We start from the raw sequence: 26,082 nt of genomic DNA on the forward strand, positions 1-26,082 counted from the left end.
TGTCTGTAATTGTTTTATCATGTAGTTTGGGCATGATAGGTATAGGCTGTTACAGTAATCTACAATACTTAGTACTAGGGATTGTACTACTATCTTGTATTGATCTTTGTTGAAGAATTTTCTTATTTTTCTTAGGTTACGTATTGTGAAGAAAGCTCTTTGGATGATTTTGTGGATTTGAGACTGCATTGTGCAGTTTCTGTCTAGTTGTATTCCCAGGATCTTGAGTGTACTTTGCATTGGGTACTTGATTGTATTTAGTACTAGTTCTGTGAGAGATGGTTTTTTTTCCTTCTCTAGTAGTAGGAATTTAGTTTTTTCCGAGTTCAGTTTTAGTTTATGACTTGACATCCATTTTTCTACCGTTTCCATTATTATTTTCAGGTGGTTTGTGGATAATGGGTCTTGAATGTTAAAGGGGAGGAGGATAGTTATGTCATCCGCGTAGCTGAATGATACTGTGTTTAGGGCGTCTAGGGTTATGCCTAGGGATGCTATGAAGAGGTTAAATAATATGGGTGATAATGGTGATCCTTGTGGTACTCCACATGGGTTTGACCATGGGTCGGATATGTGCTCTTTTGATTTGACTTTGTATGTTCGTGTTTTGAGGAAGCTTCGGAACCATTTGTGAACATTACCTGAGATTCCTATTGCGTCTAATGTCTGGAGTAGCGTGTGATGGTCAACTAGGTCGAATGCCGCAGAAAGATCGAGTTGAATGAGAAGCAGCTTGTTTCCTTTGCTGAGGTGTTGTCGGACAATGTCTAATAGTGATACCAGTAGAGTTTCTGTGCTATGGTTGGATCTGAATCCGGATTGTGATGGATGTAGTATGTGATGGTCTTCAAGGTAGTTGGAGAGGTGTTGTGCGACAAGGCCTTCTGTTATTTTAATGTATAGTGGGATTGAAGCGATTGGTCTATAGTTTGCAGGATTATCTATAGGACCTTTGGGATCTTTTAGGATAGGTGTAATTATGATTTCTCCTAATTCCGGTGGGAAATGACCTTCACTTAATGTTGTTTGAAGCCATAGTGTGAGGCTAGCTTTAAATTTGGTGGAAGCTGTTGCTAGTAAGTATGAGGGACAGTTGTTTAAGTCACATGAGGATTTGCTGTATTTTTTGTAAAGCCTGTCCAAGTCTGACCATTGTATCTTTGGGAAGTTTGTCCATATCCTGTCTGCTGGGATTGCTTCATCTGTTTTGGGATTGATTCGTATTTCTTCTATGTTGGTTCTTGAGTTGTTGAATGTGGATCTGGTTGTCCTGCTGAACCAGAACGTACGCAGGTAGGGATAGTCTCAGTTAGGGCACTGGTCTTTGACCAAAAGGGCCGCCGCTTGAGCGGACTGCTGGGCATGATGGACCACTGGTCTGACCCAGCAGCGGCATCTCTTATGTTCTTATGTTCTAAAGCAATAACATCATTGAAAACAAAAAATAATAATCTAGATAGTGCACAGCCACTAAAAACCCCATATCCGTTCTATAACAGTCATATAAATCATTTAAACAATACCTTAAATACCATCTTCAAAACTTCTTATAAGGCAAACAATCATACCTGGTCACAAGGAGCAGTGCTGGGTCTTGAATCTACAACCTCAGGATGCTGAGGCTGCAGCTATAACCACTAGGCTACTCTAATCCACTCCTCCACTCATATTGCTTAGAATTAAGGATTTCTTCTCCTCCTTAGTTTCCAATTCCTCACCGTCATAGGTTGGATGTTGAGAGCTTATAACTCGCATATCCAATTGAATTAAGGTATTTCCAGGATCCAACTTGCTTCCAGGAAGAACTCTATTTGAAAATCATGTAATTTGAATTGGAAGAGATTCGCCATTTGGTGTGAAGGCAGGGCCCAAGATCCTTTTTTTCCCCTTTTTTGTGTCCTATATAAAAACTGCTCAATCTCCCCAAGATTTTTATTTGTTTGACTGTGTACACCGCTTAGACAACTTTTTAAGCGGTATATCAAATTTTAAATACACTTCCCCCTCTCTCTCCCTATTCGTGGTTTTGATTATTCGTGGGTTTTTCCCCCAGGCCCTCCCCTTGAGAATCGCTCATTGGCATCGAAAAAAACAGCCCCGGGTCTTGAATCAGGGCGAGGTGGGAGGCAATCGGAGGCGGCAGGGGGCGATCAGAGCATGGACCTTACCTGGTGGTCTAGTGGTGATGCGGGGCAGAAGCGATCATCCTACACTCCTGCCCTGTGCAGAGACATGCTGTGAGTTCCTATGGTCTCACAAAACTACAACATGGTGTTCCTGTTGTAGTCTTGTGAGACCATGGGAACTCACAGCATGGTTCTGCACGGGGCCAGGAGTGTAGGAAGATCACTCCTGCCCCGTGTCACTGCTAGACCACCAGATAAGATCCGGGGGTGGGTGAGAGCCGGCCCAAAAGTTATTCCCTATTCGCGGGCCGGCTCTGCCTCTAACCACCGTGAATAGAGAGGGAGAAGTGTAAAACTTGGAAACTGCTTGAATATGTATGTTTGTTGTATATTTGATACCCTGTTGAATGTCAGAAGTCACAGCGGCTTACAGACATAATACCTTTCCGAGTCTGGTCTTAAAATCAACTCTTTAAGGGTTCACTTCGGTATAGTTGGTGCTTATCACCATGTGGAAGGTAAACCCATCTTTGTATAGCTTTTAGTTTCTGCTTTTTTTTTTTTTTTGTATATGAAAGGTTTGCTTTTGGAAAAAAAACCTCCAGTCAGATCTCCATCAGTGTTATGGGACCCAAACATCATTTTCACCTAACCAAGGAAAATTCCTTTTGAACTGCTTGTCTATTGCCACCTGAAGATTCTGATCTGGAAGTTCTTGTTTTTGGTGGTGGTAACCACAGAACGCAGGGTCAATAAGCTTATGGACCTAGTAGCTGATCTACTTCATACAAAGTTTCATCACAGTAGAATAACTCTCTGCATACATTTGTTTCTTCCTAAGGTAGTGTCGGAATTCCATTTTAACTAATCAACGTTATTGCCAAAAACTCTTGCTCATCCTGGTAAAAGCATACCTCACACTTTGGATGGCAAAAGTGCCTTGGTCTTCTATTTGGAGTGGGCTAAAGCACATAGTCAATTTACCCAGCTCTTTGTTTTTGAGCCAAACTGGATGGGGACAGCTATTGGTAAACACATCTTTTCCAGTTGGCTAGCAGATTGCATCTCCTTTGCTTATGCCCATGCTGGGCTGACTCTGGAGGGTAGTATCACATCTCACAATGTCTTTATTAGATCCTCTATATTTGCCTTTTTGTAATACAATCAAAGCAGTTTACATATTGCATTCAGGCATGTTCTCTGTCCATTGTGGATCCACAATCTTTTTATGCCTGGGGCAATGGAGGGTAAAGTGACTTGTACAGAGTCACAAGGAGCTGCTGCAGGAATAAAACTCAATTCTCTGTTCTCAGCCTATTGCACTAACCATTAGCCAGCGACTCCACTCAGGCCTAGATGCACTAAACACGCCGATCATGAAACAGTGGTCACTAAACCTGTTTTGACTGGTTTATCAACCGACCAAATTTGCCAACCCGATGTTCAAAACTGCTTACCGTGAGGTTTTCCATACGTTCATATATTCTCCAAATCTGGCATGAAAACAACCTCATTATTATTAAAATTAGGTCATTAATATTAAAACAAACCATCTGATCGATGGTCTAACATTGTAATGCCATAGGTGGATCGCTAATACCAACCTCCAAAAAACGGCCAGTCTAGACCAGTTGGTACACTGTGTTACTGGCAGGTCTGACATGTTTTTTTCATTTTCTAAGGATGACTTTCCTGAGTCGGATTAGAATCCAATTCTGCCGCTATGTTTGTTTATGTTCACAGTAGTTTACAATAAAAAATACATCATATAAATAGAAAAGAACTCCGTTAAATATAAGAACAGACTTGCCTAAATCTAGAAATATAATTTTATATTGCTGTGTTTGCAGCCTAATCCTTGAATATCGCCCAGAAAAGATCAATAAATATGATCATTCTGAATCTGACTTGGAAACTGATTCCATAAACTTGCCACTAAATAGAAAAAAGCTTTCGATCGAGTGAATTCCCATTTTGTCCTTTTAACTGATGGTATTGCCAAGCTATTATCCTGTAACAATCTCAATGTTCTCAATGGAGAATACAGAATCTAATATATTAAAGCCCTAAGCGCGCATGCGCACTCCCACCTGCGTGCTCCTGTTTTCTGTGCGCTGTAGGGACCCGCAGGTAAGAGTGCGCATGCGCGAGGGTCTTGCCATACAAAGAAAATCACACAGCACACCAGTGCTCCCTTAATGTATTGCTCTTGGCGTCTGAAGGATAAAGCCTGAGATCGGACAACTGACAGTCTTGCCATACAAAGAAAATCACACAGCTTCATTCTTATTTGATGGCCCTAGAGTACTTCCTCCCTCCCTTACAGTAACTTTGCTGTCGCCGCCGCCATCGTTCCCTGTAAGAACACTCACGCGCACGCACCAGAAGGTGATGTTTTCACACTCGCGCACCAGTGCTCCCTTAATGTATTTTCCGATTGTATTTATAAGTTCAAAGAGGTGGCGGAGGCTCCTCTCTCCGACGCAGGCGGGGATCGTGAGAGGAGCTGCGGCGACAACTATAAACTTACTAATAATTCTGCCAAGGTTTTCGTATTTTAAGTTCTGCCTTGCTCCCTGATCCTTTAATGCTTTTACAAACTGTTGTTTTCATTTCAAAACGCAAGCAACTTTACTTCTATACTTTCCGTTGGGGTTAGAGCATTCACGTTCTACGGTTGCCATAACAATTTTCCATGTGTGCACGTGTGGTGCGCGTAACTTTGCTTTTAATCGAGTGTCCAGTGACGGTTTATCTTCCATAAGTCACTCTGTGCCTATTTACTACTTTGCCGATTTCATACTCCATACTCTGCCGGTTTAATTCATAACAACTATTCTGTGCCAGCTTGAAGTTACTGTGCGATCAAAAAAAAAAAAAAAAAAAAAAGGTAAGTGAGAGAATGGGTCTATTCTCCCAAAAGACCCCTGACATCTACACACACACACACACACACAATGAGAAGGTGCAAGTCAAACACACACAGAAGAACAGGGGGCAAGAGAGACAGATTAAAAAAAAACCCCAAAAACCACTGCACAAGGAGGGAAAGACACACACACACAAAAAAACCATACAGCTGCCAATGAGAGACACTGAAATAAAGAAATACAGACAAGGAGATAGACAGAAGGTGGTAGTCAAACACACAAAAAAGGACAGAGGCCTAGAGAGACAGATTGCAAGGAAAAAAAATGTAGAAGGAGAGACACACAGAACTGTCATTTACAATGTTTAAGAATAATTTCAAAAAATAATATATTTTTCAGTCACTTCGGGTTTTTAAATTGCACCTATATGTCCATGTGGCAAACAGATCTGCTGGACAAATGGGAAATCTAAAAATTTCTTAAGCCCACTACATGCAACAAAAAAATAGGAAAAATAGAAAAACTTATAATAAATCAACCATACAATGTTCTCATGGTAAGTTTTTAGTAAATTCTTTTCACTCTTAAGTCTGCACATATATTCTAGCACCCGTTAATCTAATGGGCTTAAACACTAGTAGTAAGATAATTTAAATAACTTGGTTATTGTAAATTAAATGATGTATGTGCCAACATCAAAATTTTAAATTGAATTTTATATGGTATTGGTAACCGATGATAAGAGAGAAATAATGGCATTACAAGATCGTATTAGCTTTTATAACCTAAAAGTTTTATAGCTGTATTTTATGTTTGAAGTTGCCTAATATAAAATTTTGATCATATTAAAATTTATGTTCCAGGCAATCTAAAAAAATAAAAATAAAAATTGGGTTGGCCCATGTTTTTTTTTTTGGTTTTTTTTTTCAGACCTTGCCTTTTTCCCTCTTAGAATTATTTCAGACAGCCTAATAAATAGAGATTCCCATATGTGAGATCATAATGTCCTGCTTGTCCTGGGAGTTACTCACCTGTAGCAGATGTTCTCCAAAGACAGCAGAACATATCTTCTCACATACCTGCTCTCCTCCCCTGGTAGTCGAATTCTATCAACTTTTGTGTTAGACTGCCCTGATCCCATGGAAAGGCCCTTGTATACATGGTAGATGCTTTGAGAATAAGAATGCTGGGGAGTGTGTCAATTCTGGTTTCCCTTGATGACATAATCATATGTGAGAATAATATGTTCTGCTGTCCTCTGAGAACACCTACTGCAAGCGAGTAATTTCACATTCTCAGATTGAACTCCATTTACACTTCACTTCATGCTGTGTTTGTACATCGTGTGCAAATGATAAGTGAGCAACCGGTTAAAAATAACCCCCCCCCCCAAAAAAAAAAAAAACATTCAGTAACTTACAATTGTCTCCATAAAAGCAAAATCAAAATTAGAAAGTATGTGTATTCTAATAAAATTTTTTATGTTCAACTATCTCCTTGACAATTTGAAAATGTTTAGTATTGTTATTTTCTTAATGTTGAAGATATAACTTTTTAATTTATTTTGTATAGGTTGATGGCGCAATATAAGAAACCTTTAAAGGTTTCTGATCTTGTTGTCCAGAAGTATCAAAGTAAAAACCAGTATCTGGCAGCAACAGGATTGGATACTGATCAGAAACCTGAAATTGATCCCTATGCTTTTGTTGATGGAGATGTGGAATTTGTTTTTTCTGATAAGAAAGAGAGGCAGAACAGTGAAAAAGAAACTTATAAAAAACACAAAGTAAGTAAAATGAAGCAAAATGTATGTGGGGAGAGATGTATATTTCATTTAAATTTGGTAATTTATGCTTTTCCTCTATCTTTTTAATGGAACTTAGTTGAAAAGTTAATGTTTGGACAACATAATTTTAATTACCTATTTCGAAAAATATTTACATGCAAATGGACAACTTTGAAAAAGGCTCATATTTGTAATTTTTATGCTAAGTATAAAGCTATACCCTCAAGTTAGTATTACTAAGCAAAATATTTATTCTGAGGAAATAGTGCTTTTCAGGTATGCGTGTTAGCAGTTCCCAAACCTTTACTGGGGGAACCCCAGCCAGTCTAATCTTCAGGATATCTGTCATGAATATTCATGAGTTTGATTTGTATGTGTTGCCTCCATTGCATACAAATCTAACTCATAAATATTCTTTGCAAATATCCTGAAAATCTGAATGGTTGGGGTACCCCCAGGTTAGATTTGGAAGCCATTGCTACATGGATTGGTTTGCTATGATATCCTTATGTTATTTCTTGATTCTGATTTTTGTGTATGTTGTCCAGTATTATTTAATGGTCATTCCTAACACTAGAGAATTTAAATAAACTTAATCTAAAATAAGTTAAATAGTATGTGCTCAGTGATGTGAACATTCAAAAATGCCACAATGTTCAACTCATCATTGCACAAGCCCTCCCTGCTTCCATTGTAAATATTCTCATAGCACCTAAAATCATAACTGAAATTATGAAAAATAAAAAATTACCTAGCTCAATGGATCTTTCTAGGCTCTTGTAAATTGCAAGCAGGGAGGGACCAATAAAGTGCTGAGGCATCCTTAACTAGCTGGCATCAAAACTGCATGTGACCAAATCCCCAGAATCCTCAATGAGGTGCATAAAATGTATAATCCAAAAGCAAAAAGACAAAACCCCCACAAATCACTCAAAATCCTTCATCCACATAGTCCACATGGTAGCTATAGATCCTCACTCTGCTTCCTCGACACAGATCGATGAGTTTGGGAGTGTGTGGTCTCTGCTCTCCACCCGTGTTTTCTTCCTCTTGAAAAAGAGCCTTTTGAAACACGATCTGTGTCGAGGAAGCAGAGTGAGGATTTATGGCTAATGTGTGGACTATATGAATGAAGGATTTTGAGTGACTTGTGTTTTTATTTGTCTTTTAGCTTTTTTGTATTTTTTATTTTGGATTACCGTATTTTTCGCTTCATAAAACACACTTTTTTTCTATCCAAAATTGGGTGGAAATTTTAGTGCGTCTTATGAAGTGAAGGTAATTTTTTTTTTTTAAACACCCCCAACCCACCCCGGCGTACCTTTTAAAAATGACCCACTCATTGGGGATACGCGGGCTGACTGCTGCCTGCCGCTGCTCCCTGCTGGCCACCGCTGCACTGCAACTCAAAGAAGGTAAGGGAAGGGCCAGTGCGCAGTGATTACATGTCGCCAGCTCACAAGCCTTCTCCCGACGTCAGAACTGACGTCAGCTCGGACATTGGGCGAAGGCTTGTGGTCCGGCGACGTGCAATCGCTGCACGCTGGTCCTTCCCTTTTCTTCTTTGAGTTGCGGCGCAGTGGCGACGGACCGGGGCCAGAGGAGGAAGAATCGGCAGAGGGTAGACAGGTTTCAGCGTGCAGGTGGGGGGGGGGGGGAGGAAGGCAGTTTCCAACGCAGCAGGGAGGACAAAAGCTGGAAGGCAGTGAGGGCAAGGAGGCATGAACTTGGGACATGGGAGGGAGAACGAAGGACAAAGGCTAGAAGGCAGTGAGGGGGCACGAACTCGGACATGGGAAGGGAGGTCAAAGAACAAAGGATGGGAGGGGGCACGAACTTGGGACATGGGATCGAGGCCGCATTATCAAAAAGATGTGCGGAGAGTTGAGTCGGTTCAGTGAATGGCCACCAGGATGGTCTCAGGACTCAAGGATCTCCCGTATGAGGATCGACTGGGTAAGTTGCAGCTGTACTCACTCGAGGAACGCAGAGAGAGGGGAGACATGATCGAGACGTTCAAATATGACACAGGCCGTATCGAGGTGGAAGAGGATCTCTTTTTCCTTAAAGGACCCACGGCAACAAGAGGGCATCCATTGAAAATCAGGGGTGGGAAATTTAATGGTGACACCAGAAAATATTTCTTCACCGAAATGGTGGTTGATCGCTGGAATAATCTTCCACAACAGGTAATTGAGGCAAGCAGCGTGCCTGATTTTAAGAAAAGATGGGATTGGCATGTGGGATCTCTTCATGGAGGTAGTTAGGGAGTGGGCCATTAGTGTGGGCAGAGTAGATGGGCCGTGGCCTTTTCTGCCGTCATGTTCTATGTTTCTATGAGGGAATAGAAAGGGACAATTCTTGGGCCTGAGTGAAGAAAGAAAGGAAGGAAGGAGACTCATGTAATGACTCATGTAATCACCAGACAACAAAGTAGGAAAAATTATTTTATTTTCAATTTAGTGATCAAAATGTATCAGTTTTTTTAATTTATATCTGCTGTGTGTATATGAAAAATGAAATGAACAGCCTGGCAGGGAAGGGGTGCAGAGCCTGGTATATATTAGTACACAATTTGGTTCAGAATGTTTTTTTTCAAGTTTTCCTACTCTTAATCTAGCGTGCGTCTTATGGTCTGGTGCGTTTTATGGAGCAGGAAAAATACGATATACATTTTATGTACCTTATTGAGGATTCTGGGGATTTGGTCACATACAGTTTTGATGGCAGCTGGTTAAGGACGCCTCTGCACTTTATGGGTCAATACCCCCCCTGCTTGCAATTTACAAAAGCCTACAAAGATCCATTGAGCTAAGTAATTTATTATTTTTCATAGTTTCAGTTATGATTTTAGATGCTATGAGCATATTTACAATGGAGGCAGGGAGGGCTTGTGCAATGATGTAAGGAGTTGAACATCTTATAGCCTTCCAGTGACATTTTTGAATAAGAACATAAGATTTGCCACTGGTGGGTCAGACCAGTGGTCCATCGTGGCCAGCAGTCTGCTCACGCGACGGCCCTTAGGTCAAAGACCAGTGCCCTAATTGAGACTAGCCTTACCTGTGTACGTTCTGGTTCAGCAGGAACTTGTCTATCTTTGTCTTGAATCCCTGGAGGGTATTTTCCCCTATAACAGCCTCCGGAAGAACGTTCCAGTTTTCTACCACTCTCTGAATGAAGAAGAACTTCCTTATTTTAACTTTAGAGAGTGCCCTCTCGTTCTTTCTACCTTGGAGAGGGTGAACAACCTGTCTTTGTCTACTAAGTCTATTCCCTTCATTATCTTGAATATTTCGATCATGTCCCCTTTGTCTCCTCTTTTCAAGGTAGAAGAGGCCCAGTTTTTCTAGCCTCTCACTGTACGGCAACTCCCCCAGTCACGTCACTGAACACATACTATTTGATTTGTTAGTTTAAGTTTATTAAAATTCTCTAGTGTTAGAATTGATATTTTTGATTTTGAAAATTTATTCATTTAATTTTTTTCTCTCTTTAATATATTCTTTTTTTATTTTAATGGTCATGCCACAGATTGGGCTCAGATTGATCTTTTCAGATTTGTATTAATGGACATCTTCTCCCTGCCCATTTATTTGCAAAAACACAATAGAATGTTGGTAGTTTCACAATGTTTAAGGCCATATGAAGCAAAGCAGCATATTGTAGCAAAGAAGCAATTAACTGTATGATGCATTAATTTAAAATTGATGATTGCAGGTAGAGGATAGAATATCAAATGTAACTGTTCTGCCTCATGAAGGAGAAGATGCTATGTCCTTGTTTAGTCCCTCTATCAAGCAAGGTAAGGAAGTATGCAATTTTATGTAATATAATTTAACATGGAATGTAACAAACTAACATAAAAATAGATTCCAAGATGTAATCATGTTAGAACATACCCAGTATTTTTTGCTTTTGGAACATGTGATGGCTAATATTATTTTGATTTAAAAGAGGGATTGGTCAGAATTCAAGATAGCTAATTATTCAGCCAAGGAAAAATATTCTGGCTGTAAATAGTGAGCTTTTACACTGGATTATGAGCTGGTTTAGCCAGAAATGGTGTTTATTGCTTCTAGCAACTATATAGATTTTACCCTGATAGCAAAGTAGCAATGTCAGCTTTCTCTTGCGGGGTGGGGGTGGGAGGTTGGGGAGTGTGTCTGAGTGGGGGGGGGGGGGGGTCAGAGATATGCTGTGATATTGACTGCCCAGTTATTATTGGTACAGTAGGATCCCAGTTAACCAGTATTCAGTTAACCGGCTCTCTCAACCAACCAGCAAAAAAAATTAACTCCCATGATTCTTCAAAGTCTTATGCCACTGATCCAACAATCCCCCTTCCCCTAAGCGTCAAGACAGTCACAAATCTCCCTCCCTCTCTCCCTCCAGCCCCCGAAGCGTCAAGGCAGCCAGATGTCCATCCCTCCAGCTCCCAAGAGAACATAGTAACATAGTAGATGACGGCAGATAAAGACCCAAATGGTCCATCCAGTCTGCCCAACATGATTCAATTTAAATTTTTAATTTTTTCTTCTTAGCTATTTCTGGGCAAGAATCCAAAGCTTTACCCTGTACTGTGCTTGGGTTCCAACTACCAAAATCTCTGTTAAGACTTACTCCAGCCCTCCCTCCCTAGCCCATCCTCCACCAAACGGCCATATACAGACACAGACCGTGCAAGTCTGCCCAGTACTGGCCTTAGTTCAATATTTAATATTATTTTCTGATTCTAAATCCTCTGTGTTCATCCCACGCTTCTTTGAACTCAGTCACAGTTTTACTCTCCACCACCTCTCTCGGGAGCGCATTCCAGGCATCCACTACCCTCTCCGTAAAGTAGAATTTCCTAACATTGCCTTTGAATCTACCACCCCTCAACCTCAAATTATGTCCTCTGGTTTTACCATTTTCCTTTCTCTGAAAAAGATTTTGTTCTACGTTAATACCCTTCAAGCATTTGAATGTCTGAATCATATCTCCCCTGTCTCTCCTTTCCTCTAGAGTATACATATTCAGGGCTTCCAGTCTCTCCTCATACGTCTTCTGGCGCAAGCCTCCTATCATTTTCGTCGCCCTCCTCTGACTGCCTCAAGTCTTCTTACGTCCTTCGCCAGATAAGGTCTCCAAAATTGAACAGAATACTCCAAGTGGGGCCTTACCAATGACTTGTACAGGGGCATCAACACCTTCTTCCTTCTACTGACTACGCCTCTCTTTATACAGCCCAGCATCCTTCTGGCAGCAGCCACTGCCTTATCACACTGTTTTTTCACCTTTAGATCTTCGGACACTATCACTCCAAGGTCCCTCTCCCCGTCCGTGCATATCAACTTCTCTCCTCCCAGCATATACGGTTCCTTCCTATTATTAATCCTCAAATGCATTACTCTGCATTTCTTTGCATTGAATTTTAGTTGCCAGGCATTAGACCATTCCTCTAACTTTTGCAGATCCTTTTTCATATTTTCCACTCCCTCTTCGGTGTCTACTCTGTTACAAATCTTGGTATCATCTGAAAAAAGGCACACTTTTCCTTCTAACCCTTCAGCAATGTCACTCACAAACATGGCTTGCATAAGAACATAAGCAGTGCCTCTGCTTGGTCAGACCGGAGGTCCATCGCGCCCAGCAGTCAGCTCACACGGTGGCCCATCAGGTTCAGGACCTGTATAATAATCCTCTATCTATACACTTCTATCCCCTTTTCCTTCAGGAAATCATCTAATCCCTTCTTGAAACCCAATAGCGTACTCTGTCCCATCACACCCTCAAAGCGCATTCTAGGTGTCCACCACCCTATGGGTGAAAAACTTCCTAGCATTGGTTCTGAATCTGTCCCCTTTCAATTTTTCCGAATGCCCACTCGTTCTTGTAGTTTTTGAAAGTTTGAAGAATCTGACCCTCTCCACTTTATGCTCTTCATGATCTTGTAAGTCTCTATCATGTCCCCTCTAAGCCTCCTCTTTTCCAGGGAAAAGAGCCCCAGTTTCTCTAATCTTTCAGCGTATGAAAGGTTTTCCATACCTTTTATCAAGCGCGTTGCTCTTTTCTGAACCCTCTCGAGCATCGCCATATCCTTCTTAAGGTACGGTAACCAATATTGGATGCAGTACTCCAGATGCGGGCGCACCATCGCCCGATACAACGGCAGGATAATATCCTTCGTTCTGGTTGTAATACCTTTCTTGATAATACCTAGCATTCTGTTTGCCTTCTTAGAGGCCGCTGCGCACTGTACCAATGGCATCATTGTTTTGGCCACCAGTACCCCCCCCCATTACCAGCCCTTCCATCGTATAGCTGTACATTGGGTTTCTGTTTCCTACATGTAAGACTTTACATTTCTCTACATTAAACTTCATCTGCCATTTATTCGCCCACTCTCCCAGCTTGTTCAGGTCCCTTTGTAAATCTTCACAATCCTCCTTAGTTCTAACCCCACTAAAAAGTTTTGTGTCATCTGCAAATTTTATAACTTCGTGCTTCATCCCTGTGTCTAGGTCATTAATAAATATATTCAACAGCAGTGGTCTGAGTACTGACCCCTGCAGAGTACCTCTCGTGACCCTTCTCCAGTCCTCCTACCCTTTGCTTCCTGCCCGCCAACCAATTTTTGATCCATCTATGTACGTCTCCTTCCACCTCATGTTTCTTCAGTTTCTGTAGTAGGTGTTCATGGGGTACCTTGTCGAAGGCTTTTTGGAAATCCAAGTATACGATGTCTATGGGGGCCCCTTCGTCCATTTGTTTGTTAATTCCTTTGAAGAAGTGCAGTAAGTTCGTTAGGCACGATCTTCCCTTGCAGAAGCCATGTTGGCTTGTTTTCATCAGTTTGTTCATTTCTAGATGCTTATCGATGCTGTTTTTTATCAGCGCTTACGCCATCTTCCCCAGGACTGAGGTCAGACTTACCGGCCTGTAGATGTGATAGTAGTAAAGATTGCAACATAAACAATATCAGCAACTCATTTCTTAGTATTGCAATGGAAAGTGAAATGAAACAAACATCCATACAAAAAAGGAGATGACCACTGAAAAATAGCTGGAAAGCGATGACCACAAATGCTCGCAGTCTAAGTAACAAAGTTCATGATCTGCAAGCCCTGATGTTAGAGGCAGATCTAGATATTGTCGCTATCACAGAGACATGGTTCAGTGAATCACATGGACGGGATGCAAACATACCGGGATATAATCTTTTTAGGAAGGACAGAGATGGTCAAAAAGGTGGAGGAATAGCTCTCTATGTAAAGATCAATATCCAAGTGACCGAAATGCAAGGGACCTGGGGAGAGGAAGAAGCGATAAGGATCGCTCTGAAAAGAGAAGATGGAACTTCTATCTACGTGGCTATATATATATAGATTTTATGCTTCGCTCACCAAGTCCTTAAATAAAGACCAGGCTTGCTCCACCGTCTGCGAATTCTTTGAGCTGTTTCTAAGTTTCTTTCTTACCATTACTTTCATCGCTTCGTAGTTTCCTTTCTTGAAGTTAAAAATTGTCGCTGTGGTTCTCTTCCCCTTTGATGTTCCTGCTTTGACTTTGAACTGGATCATATTGTTTTCGTTGTTTCCTAACGGTCCCAGTACTTCCACTTTCTTTGCAGGTCCTCTTAGCCCGTTGAGGATTAGGTCCAGAGTGGCATTTCCTCTCGTCAGCTCTCTGACGAGCTGCTCCATGAAGCAGTCCTCTATAGCCTCCAGGAATCCAGTTTCCCTAGCGCATTTTGAGTATCCAAGATTCCAGTCTATCCCTGAGTAGTTGAAGTCTCCCATAACAATGGTGTTACCGTTTTTGCATTCTCGCCTCATCTCGGCTTCCATTTCTTCATCGTTTACTTCGGTTTGCCCAGGTGGACGATAGTACAGGCCCATCTTTATCTCGGGCCCATTCCCTCCTGGTATTTTAACCCATAGTGATTCCAATTTGTCGGTTGTCGCCACCGTGTCCATTCTGATCGAGTGTATGTTATCCTTTATGTATAGGGCTATTCCTCCTCCTTTCTGATCTGACCTGTCTTTGCGATAGAGTATGTCCCATTTGTTTTCTTCATTCCACCATGTTTCAGAGACCCCAATGATGTCTAGGTTCTCTTTTTTGGCCATGACTTCTATTTCTCCCATTTTGTTCCTTAGGCTCTTAAGTCTTGGTATTTTCTTGTCTTCATTTTCTTTTCCTGTTGTGCATTCTTCTTATCATTCTCTTCTTGTCCTGTCAGCTCTTGTTCTACGCCCATTTTATTTTCCCCCTGTGCTACATTCTTCTTATCATCCTCTTGTTCCATCAACTCTTGTTGTTTGCCTGTTGTGTCTTCCCAGCATTTTTCCTGCTATGCTCAGGTTGGATTGCAACTGAAAGGTCGTGTTACGACACACAGGGTCTGAGTTATGGCAGCTTTAATTGCATTCTTACGCTCCACTCCAATTGCTGAAATCTGCAAAGCAGCTACTTGGTCCTCAGTGCATACGTTTACTTCTCACTATTGACTGGAATCCTTTTCCAGATGTGATGCTCACTTAGGCCAAGCAGTTTTACAAAATTTATTCTCTTAGGGTTAGATTCACTAAGCAAACCGATCGGTTTGCGACCCCTTTAAGACACGACCCGATTCACTAACCTTCTGGCCACACCCAATCCGATCCACGAATGCAAATTAGGGGAATGGTATGCAAATCTAGCAAGGCAGCGATTCACCAACATTTTTCAGGTATACCGACTGGGCTGGCCAATCACAAAAGAAGCAACTGCTGAAGACCAGTCACTCAAGCCCTTTCCGGCTGCCCTGCCTTCTGCCGCACTGCTCACGGCCCTGTCAGCCCGATCTCTTGCTGCCCTGAACACCTCCCCTTGTCCAGATCTGCCTCCTGCTGCCACAATCAGCCTCCCACTGCCACGATCTGCCTGCCCCGCAGTGCTAGCACGTGGTTTTAACCCGCGGGCTTCTAGTGGTTAAAACCACGGGCAAAAGAAAAGTAAAAATGCCGGTCCAGAGTCCAGTAAAAAGTAAAAGAAAAAAAAGAAAGATTGTGGCTCCAACGGGCATGCGCAGACCATCTACAGATGGTCTTCACATGTGCGCAGATCGCACAATAGCGATCTGTGCAGGCAGATGGGGGCATTCCTCCGATTGTCCCCGTGTGCATATTTTTCTTTCCTGAATTCGTTGGACCTGCCCGGATCGGGCCCGATCAGTGAGGTTACTGAATCTGGGCTTTAATTTGGCCAACTCTCCCTCCATCCCATTGCAGTAAGCTAGGGAGTCCATATGTGAAAATATTCTATCTGCTTGTCCTAGGATAAAGCACAGTTACTTACTGTAACAGGTGTTATCCAGGGACAGCAGGCAGATATTCTCACATCCACCCACCTCTCCTGGTTGGCTTCTTAGCTTGCTTATGGAACTGAAGGGCACGAGCTGACGTCAGGTGGGAAGGCAGTCACGCATGCGAGGTGCGGGCAGTCGCAAAGTTTTTCAAACTTAAAGTGACAGTTCACTTGTCAAACTGTCCATACCTGGCTCCATGGATGAAGTTGCCCATATGTGAGAATATCTGCCTGTTGTCCATGGATAACACTTGTTACAATAAATAACTATTCTTTCTCTACTAAAAGCTAACTTTCCCTCCAACCTTATGCTTTACATCTTCGAGATACACCACTCTGCCGCTGTAATAGTTTGCTACTGCGGGAAGAATTATGTGATGCTTCATCATTGGCTGCCCATTTAAATATCGTTGCTTAATATAATAATGCTTGATTGATTCTTAATGTTATAAATATTAATAAATATAATTATCCCAGGACAAGCAGGCAGCTATTCTTGACTGATGGGTGACGGCACCGACGGAGCCCCGGTACGGACAATTTTAGAGTGATTGCACTCTAAGAACTTGGAAAGTTCTGGCATGCCGCACCGCGCACGCGCGAGTGCCTTCCCGCCCGACAGAGGCGCGCGGTCCCCAGTTTCTTAGTTTCCGCGGAGCTAAGAAGACGCGTTTTTTCAACAGCTGTTGAAAATTTTTTGAAACTTGCCTTCCCGCTCGCGTAAACCCTTTTGGCTTTTGCCTCTTTCTTTTTCTTTCATTTTTGTAAAAAAAAAAAAAAAAAATCTTTGGTTTTTTCATTCAATTTGGCTTTTCCCCTGCGGGGCCTTCTGCCACCATCGAAGCCTCGGCCTTCGATTTGGCTGAAGCGGTCTTCACGTTCATGCCCCCTCAGCCAGGTTTTAAAAAGTGCCAGCGGTGTGCTCGGCCCATATCTCTCACGGACCCACACAACTGGTGCTTACAGTGTTTGGGTCCTGAGCATCAGGCCTCCACCTGCACCCGCTGTGCCACACTAAAAAAGAGAACATTAAAAAATCGCCAAATACAACAGCGATTACTGTTCGGCACCGAGATGTCCGATCCCATGCCATCGACTCCGACTTCGGCACCGGTTCAGTCGACACCCTCTTCTTCGACGCCGCGAGATTCCGCGCCGACGTCCCAACATGCAGGTAAGCCGGCTAAGAAGCCTTCCCCGCTGGAACGTCCTCCGGTCTCAAGTGCAGTGAGCCCAATCCTGCCGACTGTGAGGCGCCAGCGGAAGCGCTCCGCCCCTATTGAGGTGAGTCCCTCGACATCGGGCTCCTCATCTCCGGGGCGTCGAGCGGCACCGCAGGTACCGCAGAAGAAAAAAGCGGTACCGGTGCCATCCCTTGATGACCGAATTACGGCCATTCTCCAGGCACAGCTCAAGCAGCAATTGCAACAGCTTCTTCCAACTATCCTGGCACCGAACCTTCCGGTGCCGGTCCGCACTGAGCCGGTACCGATAGTGGAGCAACCTGTATTGTCGGTATCCACTCCCTCGGTACCGATTCACTCCGCCTCATCGGCATCGATGCCAGTCCTTGCGCCGGAGCCGAGAGCTCAGCATCAATCGGTACAGACTTCGGCTCCGGTACAACCGATTACATCGCCTGGGTCGATGTCGGTGAGATCGGGTAAGTCGGTACGCAAGACCCGGCATGTAGACCCAGTTACCCCTGAGTCTCGGGATCGTTCTCCCCATGTCAGGGATCCTGATCTGTGGGGAGATTCAGAAGAGCCTTTTCTCTCTGAAGGAGAATGTTCCTCAGATGAGGAGGAGTCTGCTGTACATGACCCGTCCTCTAAGCATAACACGTCATCTTTCTCCAGTTTTCTGAAAGATATGTGTGATTCTCTGTCTATTCCTTTGGCGGCTGAGTCCAAAAAGTCTAAAGCTTTTTTGGACGCCCTGGATTTTGACCAACCTCCAAAGGAATATTTGAAGCTCCCTCTTCACGACATCTTGAGGGAGACTTTTTACAAGAATTTAGAGACTCCCTTAACGGTTCCAGGGGCCCCACGTAAGTTAGACTCTCTGTACAAAGTAATTCCCATTCCTGGGTTTGACAAACCACAACTTCCTCATGAATCTTTACTTGTCGAATCCACCCTTAAAAAATCTGCAGGAGCCAGTGTATGTGCTCTGTTCCTCCTGGCAGAGAGGGTAAAGCCATGGACAAATTTGGTAAGAGGCTCTACCAAAATGCAATGTTGGCAAATAGAGCTGGAAATTATGGCTTTCATTTTTCTTTCTATCTGAAACATCTCCTTACCACCGTGGCTTCCTTTGAGAAATACCTTCCTCAACGGAAACAACAATCTTTCCACCATTGCTTGTCTTCTCTGTTTCAGTTGCGTAAGTTCATGGTTAGATCCATTTATGACACCTTCGAACTTACATCCAGAGCGACAGCAATGTCTGTGGCAATGCGTCACCTGGCCTGGCTTCGGGTATCTGAACTTGATGTTAATCATCAAGATCGGTTAGCCAACACCCCATGCCTAGGGGATGAGCTTTTTGGGGAATCCATGGATTCGACTACTCAAAAGCTGTCGGCTCATGAAACACGCTGGGATACCCTTCTTAAAAATAAGAAAAAGCCTCCCCCAACAAGGCCTTTTAGACAACAGTCAGCCTATCAACGCCGTTTCACAGCTCGACCATTGCCAACAACTGCTCAGCAACCCAGGCGTCAACGACAGCAACAGCGTCAGCCTCCCAGGCAACAACAGCAACAGCAGCCTGTAAAGCCAACTCCACAGCAGAAGACACAGCCCTTTTGACTTAATTCTCCAAAGTATAGCCAGTACCCCTATATCTGCTCTCCTGCCTCAACATATAGGAGGTCGTCTCTCTCTATTCCTCAGCCGGTGGGAAGTTATCACTTCGGACCAATGGGTCCTCAACATCATCCGCCACGGCTACTCTCTCAACTTTCAGACTCTTCCATCCCAAAACCTGCCAAAAGAGTCTGCTTTGAACAGTCCTCAATCTGCCCTCCTTATTCAGGAAGTTCAATCCCTCCTTCTTCTAAACGCTATAGAAGAAGTTCCTCTAGATCAAAAGGGTCAGGGATTCTACTCCCGTTATTTTCTAGTCCCCAAAAAAACAGGAGATCTCAGACCAATTCTAGATCTTCGCGATCTCAACAAACATCTGGTAAAGGAAAAATTCAAGATGCTTTCCTTAACCATTCTTTATCCTCTTCTCAACCAAGACGACTGGCTATGCTCCCTCGATCTCAAAGAAGCATACACTCACATACCAATCAATGTAACCTCAAGACGGTATCTCCGTTTCATGATCAATCAGTGTCATTACCAGTACAAGGTGCTGCCCTTCGGTCTTGCTTCCTCTCCAAGGGTGTTCACCAAATGTCTCATCGTGGTAGCTGCTTTTCTGCGCTCTCACCACCTTCAGGTATTTCCTTACCTGGACGACTGGTTAATCAAGGCCACATCCGCTCCAGCAGTTCTCCTGGCCACCAACCAAACCATCCAGTTTCTACAAATATTGGGATTCGAGATCAATCTACCCAAGTCTCATCTCATTCCCACTCAAAGACTCCAATTCATTGGAGCGATATTGGATACACTCCTCATGAGAGCATTTCTTCCATCCAACCGTCTTCAGACTCTTCAGTCTCTATGTCAGCAGGTACTTCCACAACATTCCATCTCTGCCAAACAAATGATGATACTCTTGGGTCACATGGCATCCACAGTTCACGTCGCACCCCTCGTACGTCTTCACCTGCGAACTCCTCAATGGACCCTAGCTACTCAGTGGTCCCAAGCGACGGATCCTTGCTCACGTCACATATCTGTGACATCATCTCTTCGTCAATCTCTACAATGGTGGTTGGTATCCTCAAATCTATCCAGAGGTCTTCTGTTCCATCAGCCTCCTCATCAACTAGTCATCACCACCGACGCCTCCCCTTATGCATGGGGAGCTCATTTGAACGAGTTCCAGACTCAAGGTCTTTGGACAGCCCAGGAAAAGAAGCATCACATCAATTTCCTGGAACTCAGAGCGATGTTTTATGCCCTCAAGGCCTTCCAACATCTTCTCTTTCCTCAGGTCCTTCTGCTGTGCACGGACAATCAAGTGGCCATGTACTACATCAACAAGCAAGGGGGGACAGGCTCTCGCCTCTTGTGCCAGGAAGCACAGAAGATTTGGACTTGGGCCATAGATCACCATCTCTTCCTGAAGGCTATCTACATTCAGGGAGAACAGAATTCCTTAGCGGACAAGCTCAGCAGAATTCTCCAGCCTCACGAGTGGACACTCGATCCTGTAACTCTACAGTCTATCTTCGCTCAATGGGGCACTCCTCAGATAGACCTCTTTGCAGCTCCTCACAATCACCAGCTGCCCCTATTCTGCTCCAGACTTTACTCTCCTCACCGTCTGGCAGCAGATGCATTTCTCCTCGATTGGTCAAATCTGTTCCTGTACGCTTTCCCTCCTCTGCCTCTCATGTTGAGAACCTTATTCAAGCTCAAGAGGGAACGAGCCACCATGATTCTGATTGCTCCGAGGTGGCCCAGGCAACATTGGTTCTCCCTTCTACTTCAACTCAGTTCCAGGGAACCTTTTCTTCTTCCACTGTATCCTTCTCTGCTTACACAGCATCAGGAGACCCTTCTACATCCCAACCTCCAGTCTCTGCACCTGACGGCTTGGTATCTCTCGGGCTGACTTCTCATGATACACTTTTGTCTCAGCCTGTTCGTTCCATTCTAGATGCCTCCAGGAAGCCAGCCACTCTGCAATGTTACCATCAGAAGTGGACGAGGTATTCTTCCTGGTGTCTTCTTCATCATCTTGATCCAACTTCCCTGGCAGTGGAGTCGTTGTTGGATTATTTGCTTTCATTATCTGACTCTGGCCTTAAGTCTTCTTCCATCAGAGTCCACCTCAGTGCCATTGCTGCTTTTCATGAGCCGATCCATGGAAAACTTCTATCAGCTCATCCCCTGGTGTCCAGGTTCATGCGGGGTCTTTTCAATGTGAAACCACCTCTTAAAGCCCCTCCTGTTATCTGGGATCTCAATGTGGTTCTTTCCGCCTTGATGAAGCCTCCATTTGAACCTTTGGCTACCGCTTCTTTCAAGTTTCTCACTTGGAAGGTACTTTTCCTTATTGCTCTTACCTCTGCCAGGAGGGTCAGTGAGCTTCATGCACTGGTTGCAGATCCACCTTTTACGGTCTTTCACCATGACAAGGTGGTTCTGCGTACGCATCCAAAGTTTCTCCCTAAGGTTGTCTCTGAATTCCATCTCAACCAATCCATTGTTCTGCCTGTTTTCTTTCCAAAACCTCACTCTCATTCTGGAGAACAGGCTCTGCATACTTTGGACTGTAAGAGGGCTCTAGCTTACTATCTAGAGCGTACGAAACCCCACAGATAAGTTCCCCAACTCTTTCTGTCCTTTGATCCAAATAAATTGGGACGTCCTGTTTCTAAACGTACGTTGTCTAATTGGCTGGCAGCGTGCATTTCATTTTGTTATGCTCAGACCGGACTGACACTGGAAGGTTCTGTCACGGCCCATAAAGTCCGAGCGATGGCAGCATCTGTAGCTTTCCTCCGTTCCACTCCTATTGAGGAAATCTGCAAGGCTGCTACTTGGTCCTCAGTTCATACTTTTACATCTCATTATTGTCTGGATGCTTTCTCCAGACGGGATGGACACTTCGGCCAATCTGTTTTGCAAAATTTGTTTTCCTAATGGCCAACTTTCCCTCCATCCCTCTTTTTGTTAGCTTGGAGGTCACCCATCAGTCAAGAATAGCTGCCTGCTTGTCCTGGGATAAAGCACAGTTACTTACCGTAACAGGTGTTATCCAGGGACAGCAGGCAGATATTCTTGCGTCCCTCCCACCTCCCCGGGTTGGCTTCTTAGCTGGCTTATCATAACTGGGGACCGCGCGCCTCTGTCAGGCGGGAAGGCACTCGCGCGTGCGCGGTGCGGCATGCCAGAACTTTCCAAGTTCTTAGAGTGCAATCACTCTAAAATTGTCTGTACCGGGGCTCCGTCGGTGCCGTCACCCATCAGTCAAGAATATCTGCCTGCTGTCCCTGGATAACACCTGTTACGGTAAGTAACTGTGCTATATGTAGAAATATAAAGTGCATGTAGTACTTATCTCAGCCAAACCTGGGAGTCAGACGATATTTAAATGGGCAGCCAGTGATGAAGCACCACATAATTCTTCCCGCAGTAGCAAACTATTACAGCGGCGGAGTGGTGGGGCTGAGGCGTCCTTGAAGATATAGAATGTATAGCGAGGGTTTTGAATGAATCCAGCTCTTATCATATTTGAATGAAGACTGATGTTGAGGCTGGATGCAAACATTGAAAGATAAAATTTGCCAGTTTGCTAGGCTTTACATCTTCGAGAGGCATGATCCTGGCAGCTTGGGATTCCCACATATGAGAATATTATGAAACATAGAAACATAGAAAGATGACGACAGATAAGGGCTACAGCCCATCAAGTCTGCCCACACCATCGACCCTCCCTTTTAAGTCTAATGTCCCCTTTAAGTAGAATTGTAATACTGCCATTCTACTGACCCGCTCTTTCAAGTCTATACCCTAGTGATCCTATCCTTTGGCTGACCCTCGTAGGGATCCTACATTTATTCTTGAAGTCTGGGACGCTGTGTGCCTCTATCACCTGCATTGGAAGCTTGTTCCAATGCTCAATCACTCTCTCCGTGAAGAAGTACTTCCTGGCGTCTCCACGAAACTTCCCTCCCCTGAGTTTGAGCGGATGACCTCTTGTGGTCGAGGGTCCCTTCAGGAGAAAGATATCATCTTCCACCTCAACCCGTCTCGTGATGTACTTAAATGTCTCAATCATGTCTCCCCTCTCCCTACGCTCCTCGAGAGAGTAGAGCTGTAGCTTGCTCAGTCTTTCCTCGTACGGGAGACCCTTTAGCCCCGAGACCATCCTGGTGGCCATCCGCTGAACCGATTCAACTCTGAGCACATCTTTACAGTAATGTGGCCTCCAAAATTGCACACAGTATTCCAGATGAGGTCTCACCATGGCTCTGTACAATGGCATCATGACTTCAGGCTTCCTGCTGACGAAGCTTCTCTTGATACAACCTATCATCTGCCGTGCTTTAGATGAAGCCTTCTCCACTTGAGTGGCAGCTTTCATATCAGCACTGATGATTACTCCTAAGTCTCGTTCTGCCGTAGTTCTGGTTAAAGTTTCTCCATTCAGGGTGTAAGTTCTGCAAGGATTTCTGTTTCCGAGAAGCATGACCTTACATTTCTTGGCATTGAAGCCCAGCTGCCAGATCGAGGACCAGCTTTCCAAAGTACGCAGGTCTTGCTCCATAGCATCCTTTAGATTATAGTCGTTTACTATATTGCATAGTTTGGCATCATCAGCGAATAAGGTTACCTTGCCTTGAAGCCCTTGAGTCAGATCCCCAATGAATATGTTGAAGAGGAGAGGGCCCAGGACTGAACCCTGTGGCACTCTGCTAGTCACTTCCGACATTTTAGAGAGGGTACCATTAACCACCACCCTCTGAAGTCTGCCACTAAGCCAATCTTTGACCCATGTAGTTAGAGTCTCTCCCAACCCCATCGATTTCATCTTGTTCAGCAGCCTGCGGTGTGGGACGCTGTCAAACGCTTTGCTGAAGTCCAGGTACACGACGTCCAAGGACTCGCCTGAGTCCAGTCTTTTTGTTACCCAGTCAAAGAAGCTGATAAGATTGGACTGGCATGACCTACCCTTGGTGAATCCATGTTGACTGGGATCCTGGAGATTTTCCTCGTTTAGGATCGTATCCAATCTATACTTAACCAGTGTCTCCATGAGTTTACACACTATGGAGGTGAGGCTTACCGGTCTATAGTTCGCAGCCTCAGCCTTGCAACCCTTTTTATGTAGAGGAACGACGTTGGCAGTTTTCCAGTCCAACGGTACTTTCCCCGTACTTAGTGAAAGATTGAAGAGCACTGCCAACGGTTCCGCCAGAACATCTCTCAATTCTCTGAGCACTCTTGGGTGTAGATTGTCCGGTCCCATGGCTTTGCTTACCTTGAGTCTTGCCAGTTCGTTATGCTTACTTGTCCTTGGAGAATGCAAAGATACTTACTTGTAGCAGATGTTCTCTGAGAACAGCAGGTATATATTCTTAGAAACCATCCAACTCTCTTAGTTGGTTTCTTAGCATTATTACTGAACTGATGGTCCTGCAAGCTGATGGCATGCAGTATGGGCACTGCTTAAAGATTTGAAGTGACGGTACAATTGGCAGTGTCCATACTTGGTTCTGTGGATGACCTCACCCATATGAGAATATATGCCTGTTGTCCTCAGAGAGCACCTGCTACAGATGGTGATGGGTCAAAACCGCACTGACAATCACAGGCAGGATGTCTGTTTGCTAGATTTAAACAGTATTTTAAAGCGCTCTGATGGGAGGGGGAAACCCCCCCCCCCCCACTTAGAACTGTCGGCGCTCCCATGGGGGGTGAGGGGAACCCCACCATTACAGAGGAAACTGTACTTTTTCTCTAAAAAACAGGGGAAAAGGCTATTTTCTCTATAATGGGGTGTTCCCCCAACACCCCCCACAACGGGAGAACCAACGATTCTAAGTAAAGTGGGGGGGTTCCCCACCCAAACCACCCTCAGAGTGCGTTAAAATACTGTTTAAATCCAGCGCGCAGATGTCCTGCCCATGATTGTCGGCGCTCCATTGTCCACATGGCTTTATCTCGCACGGTTTCGTCTATGTACCGCTACAGATAAGTATCTTTGCTGTTGGTGTCTAATACCAGAAAAACTGGCAGGAATGTATAGTAAGAAAGAGGGTTTGTATTGGTGGAAACATGGGCAAGCAGCAACATACATGCACTGTGTGTAGTTCTGGTCTCCGTATCTCAAAAAAGATATAACGGAATTAGAAAAGGTACAGAGAAGAGCGACAAAAATGATAAAAGGGATGGGACGACTTCCCTATGCGGAAAGGCTAAAGTGGCTAGGGCTCAGGAGTGATATGATATGATAAAATATTGAGTGAAATGGAAAGAGTAGATGTTTACTTTTTCAAAAAATACTAGGACTAGGCGGCATGCAATGAAACTAAGTAGTAGATTTAAAACAAACCAGAGAAAATATTTCTTCACACAACATGTAATTAAACTCTGGAATTTCCTTACTAGCAACAGTCTATCCTGCATTAAAGTAGTCTGAGTTGATTGAATACCTTGAACTCGTTGGTCCATGCGATCCACCTTTTCCTCCTGTGACTTTATTTCCTCCTGTGAAGAGTCAATTCTCAAAGTTTGTGCATTTACCAGAGGGAGAGTTCCCGCACACAGTTTATATAAGGAGTCTAAAGCAGTCCAGATGGATTCCAAAGTGAATTCCGCTGGCCTTACCATTACGGGGACTGATAGAACTTCTCCTCCAACTACTGACGCCACTGTTGCCTTCTCCAATGATGGTATCACTGCCTGGGAGACTTGGGACACCGGTAAGCCCTCCAGCTCTGTCAGGGAAGATCTCCTATCCCTTCTGAGCCGCCGTAGTTTCCCTCTCTCGTGGCTGTTGGGAAGGCATGGGTCCTGCAGGGCTAAGCGATACCTCGCTCCTAAGCGCCGAGACTTCCCTCTTCCCCTTGGTATGCACCAGGGAGGGGCCTGAGGCTCTGGCCCAGGTTGTTTATGTGCTTAGGCTCCTCCCCAGATCCATCGGCGAGGAGCCTAAGGCTCTCATTAGCCTGGATGCCTAAGGCCCCACCCATAGGAAGGCCTTAAACAACCAGTCTTAGGTCCCTCCCTAATGCATCTGGGGAGTGGCTTGAGGCTCTGATTGGTCCAGATTGTTTAAGGCCCTTCCCATATGAGGGTCTTAACCAGTCTGGGCCCGTCAGCCTCAGGCCCCT

General features: G+C 44.2%; 1 protein-coding gene across 1 annotated transcript in view; it reads left to right on the forward strand.

The window, feature by feature from the left end:
* The window catches only part of MED13 (mediator complex subunit 13), a 432,233-nt gene that overhangs the window by 174,636 nt on the left and 231,515 nt on the right, over positions 1 to 26,082 (forward strand). The window contains exons 10-11 of the mRNA XM_033922821.1: positions 6,569 to 6,782; positions 10,503 to 10,587. Coding sequence (XP_033778712.1) covers positions 6,569 to 6,782; positions 10,503 to 10,587 — 299 coding nt within the window. The remainder of the gene's footprint in view (positions 1 to 6,568; positions 6,783 to 10,502; positions 10,588 to 26,082) is intronic.

This window comes from Geotrypetes seraphini, chromosome 15, assembly GCF_902459505.1.
Source record: "Geotrypetes seraphini chromosome 15, aGeoSer1.1, whole genome shotgun sequence".
Taxonomy (NCBI): Eukaryota; Metazoa; Chordata; class Amphibia; order Gymnophiona; family Dermophiidae; genus Geotrypetes; species Geotrypetes seraphini.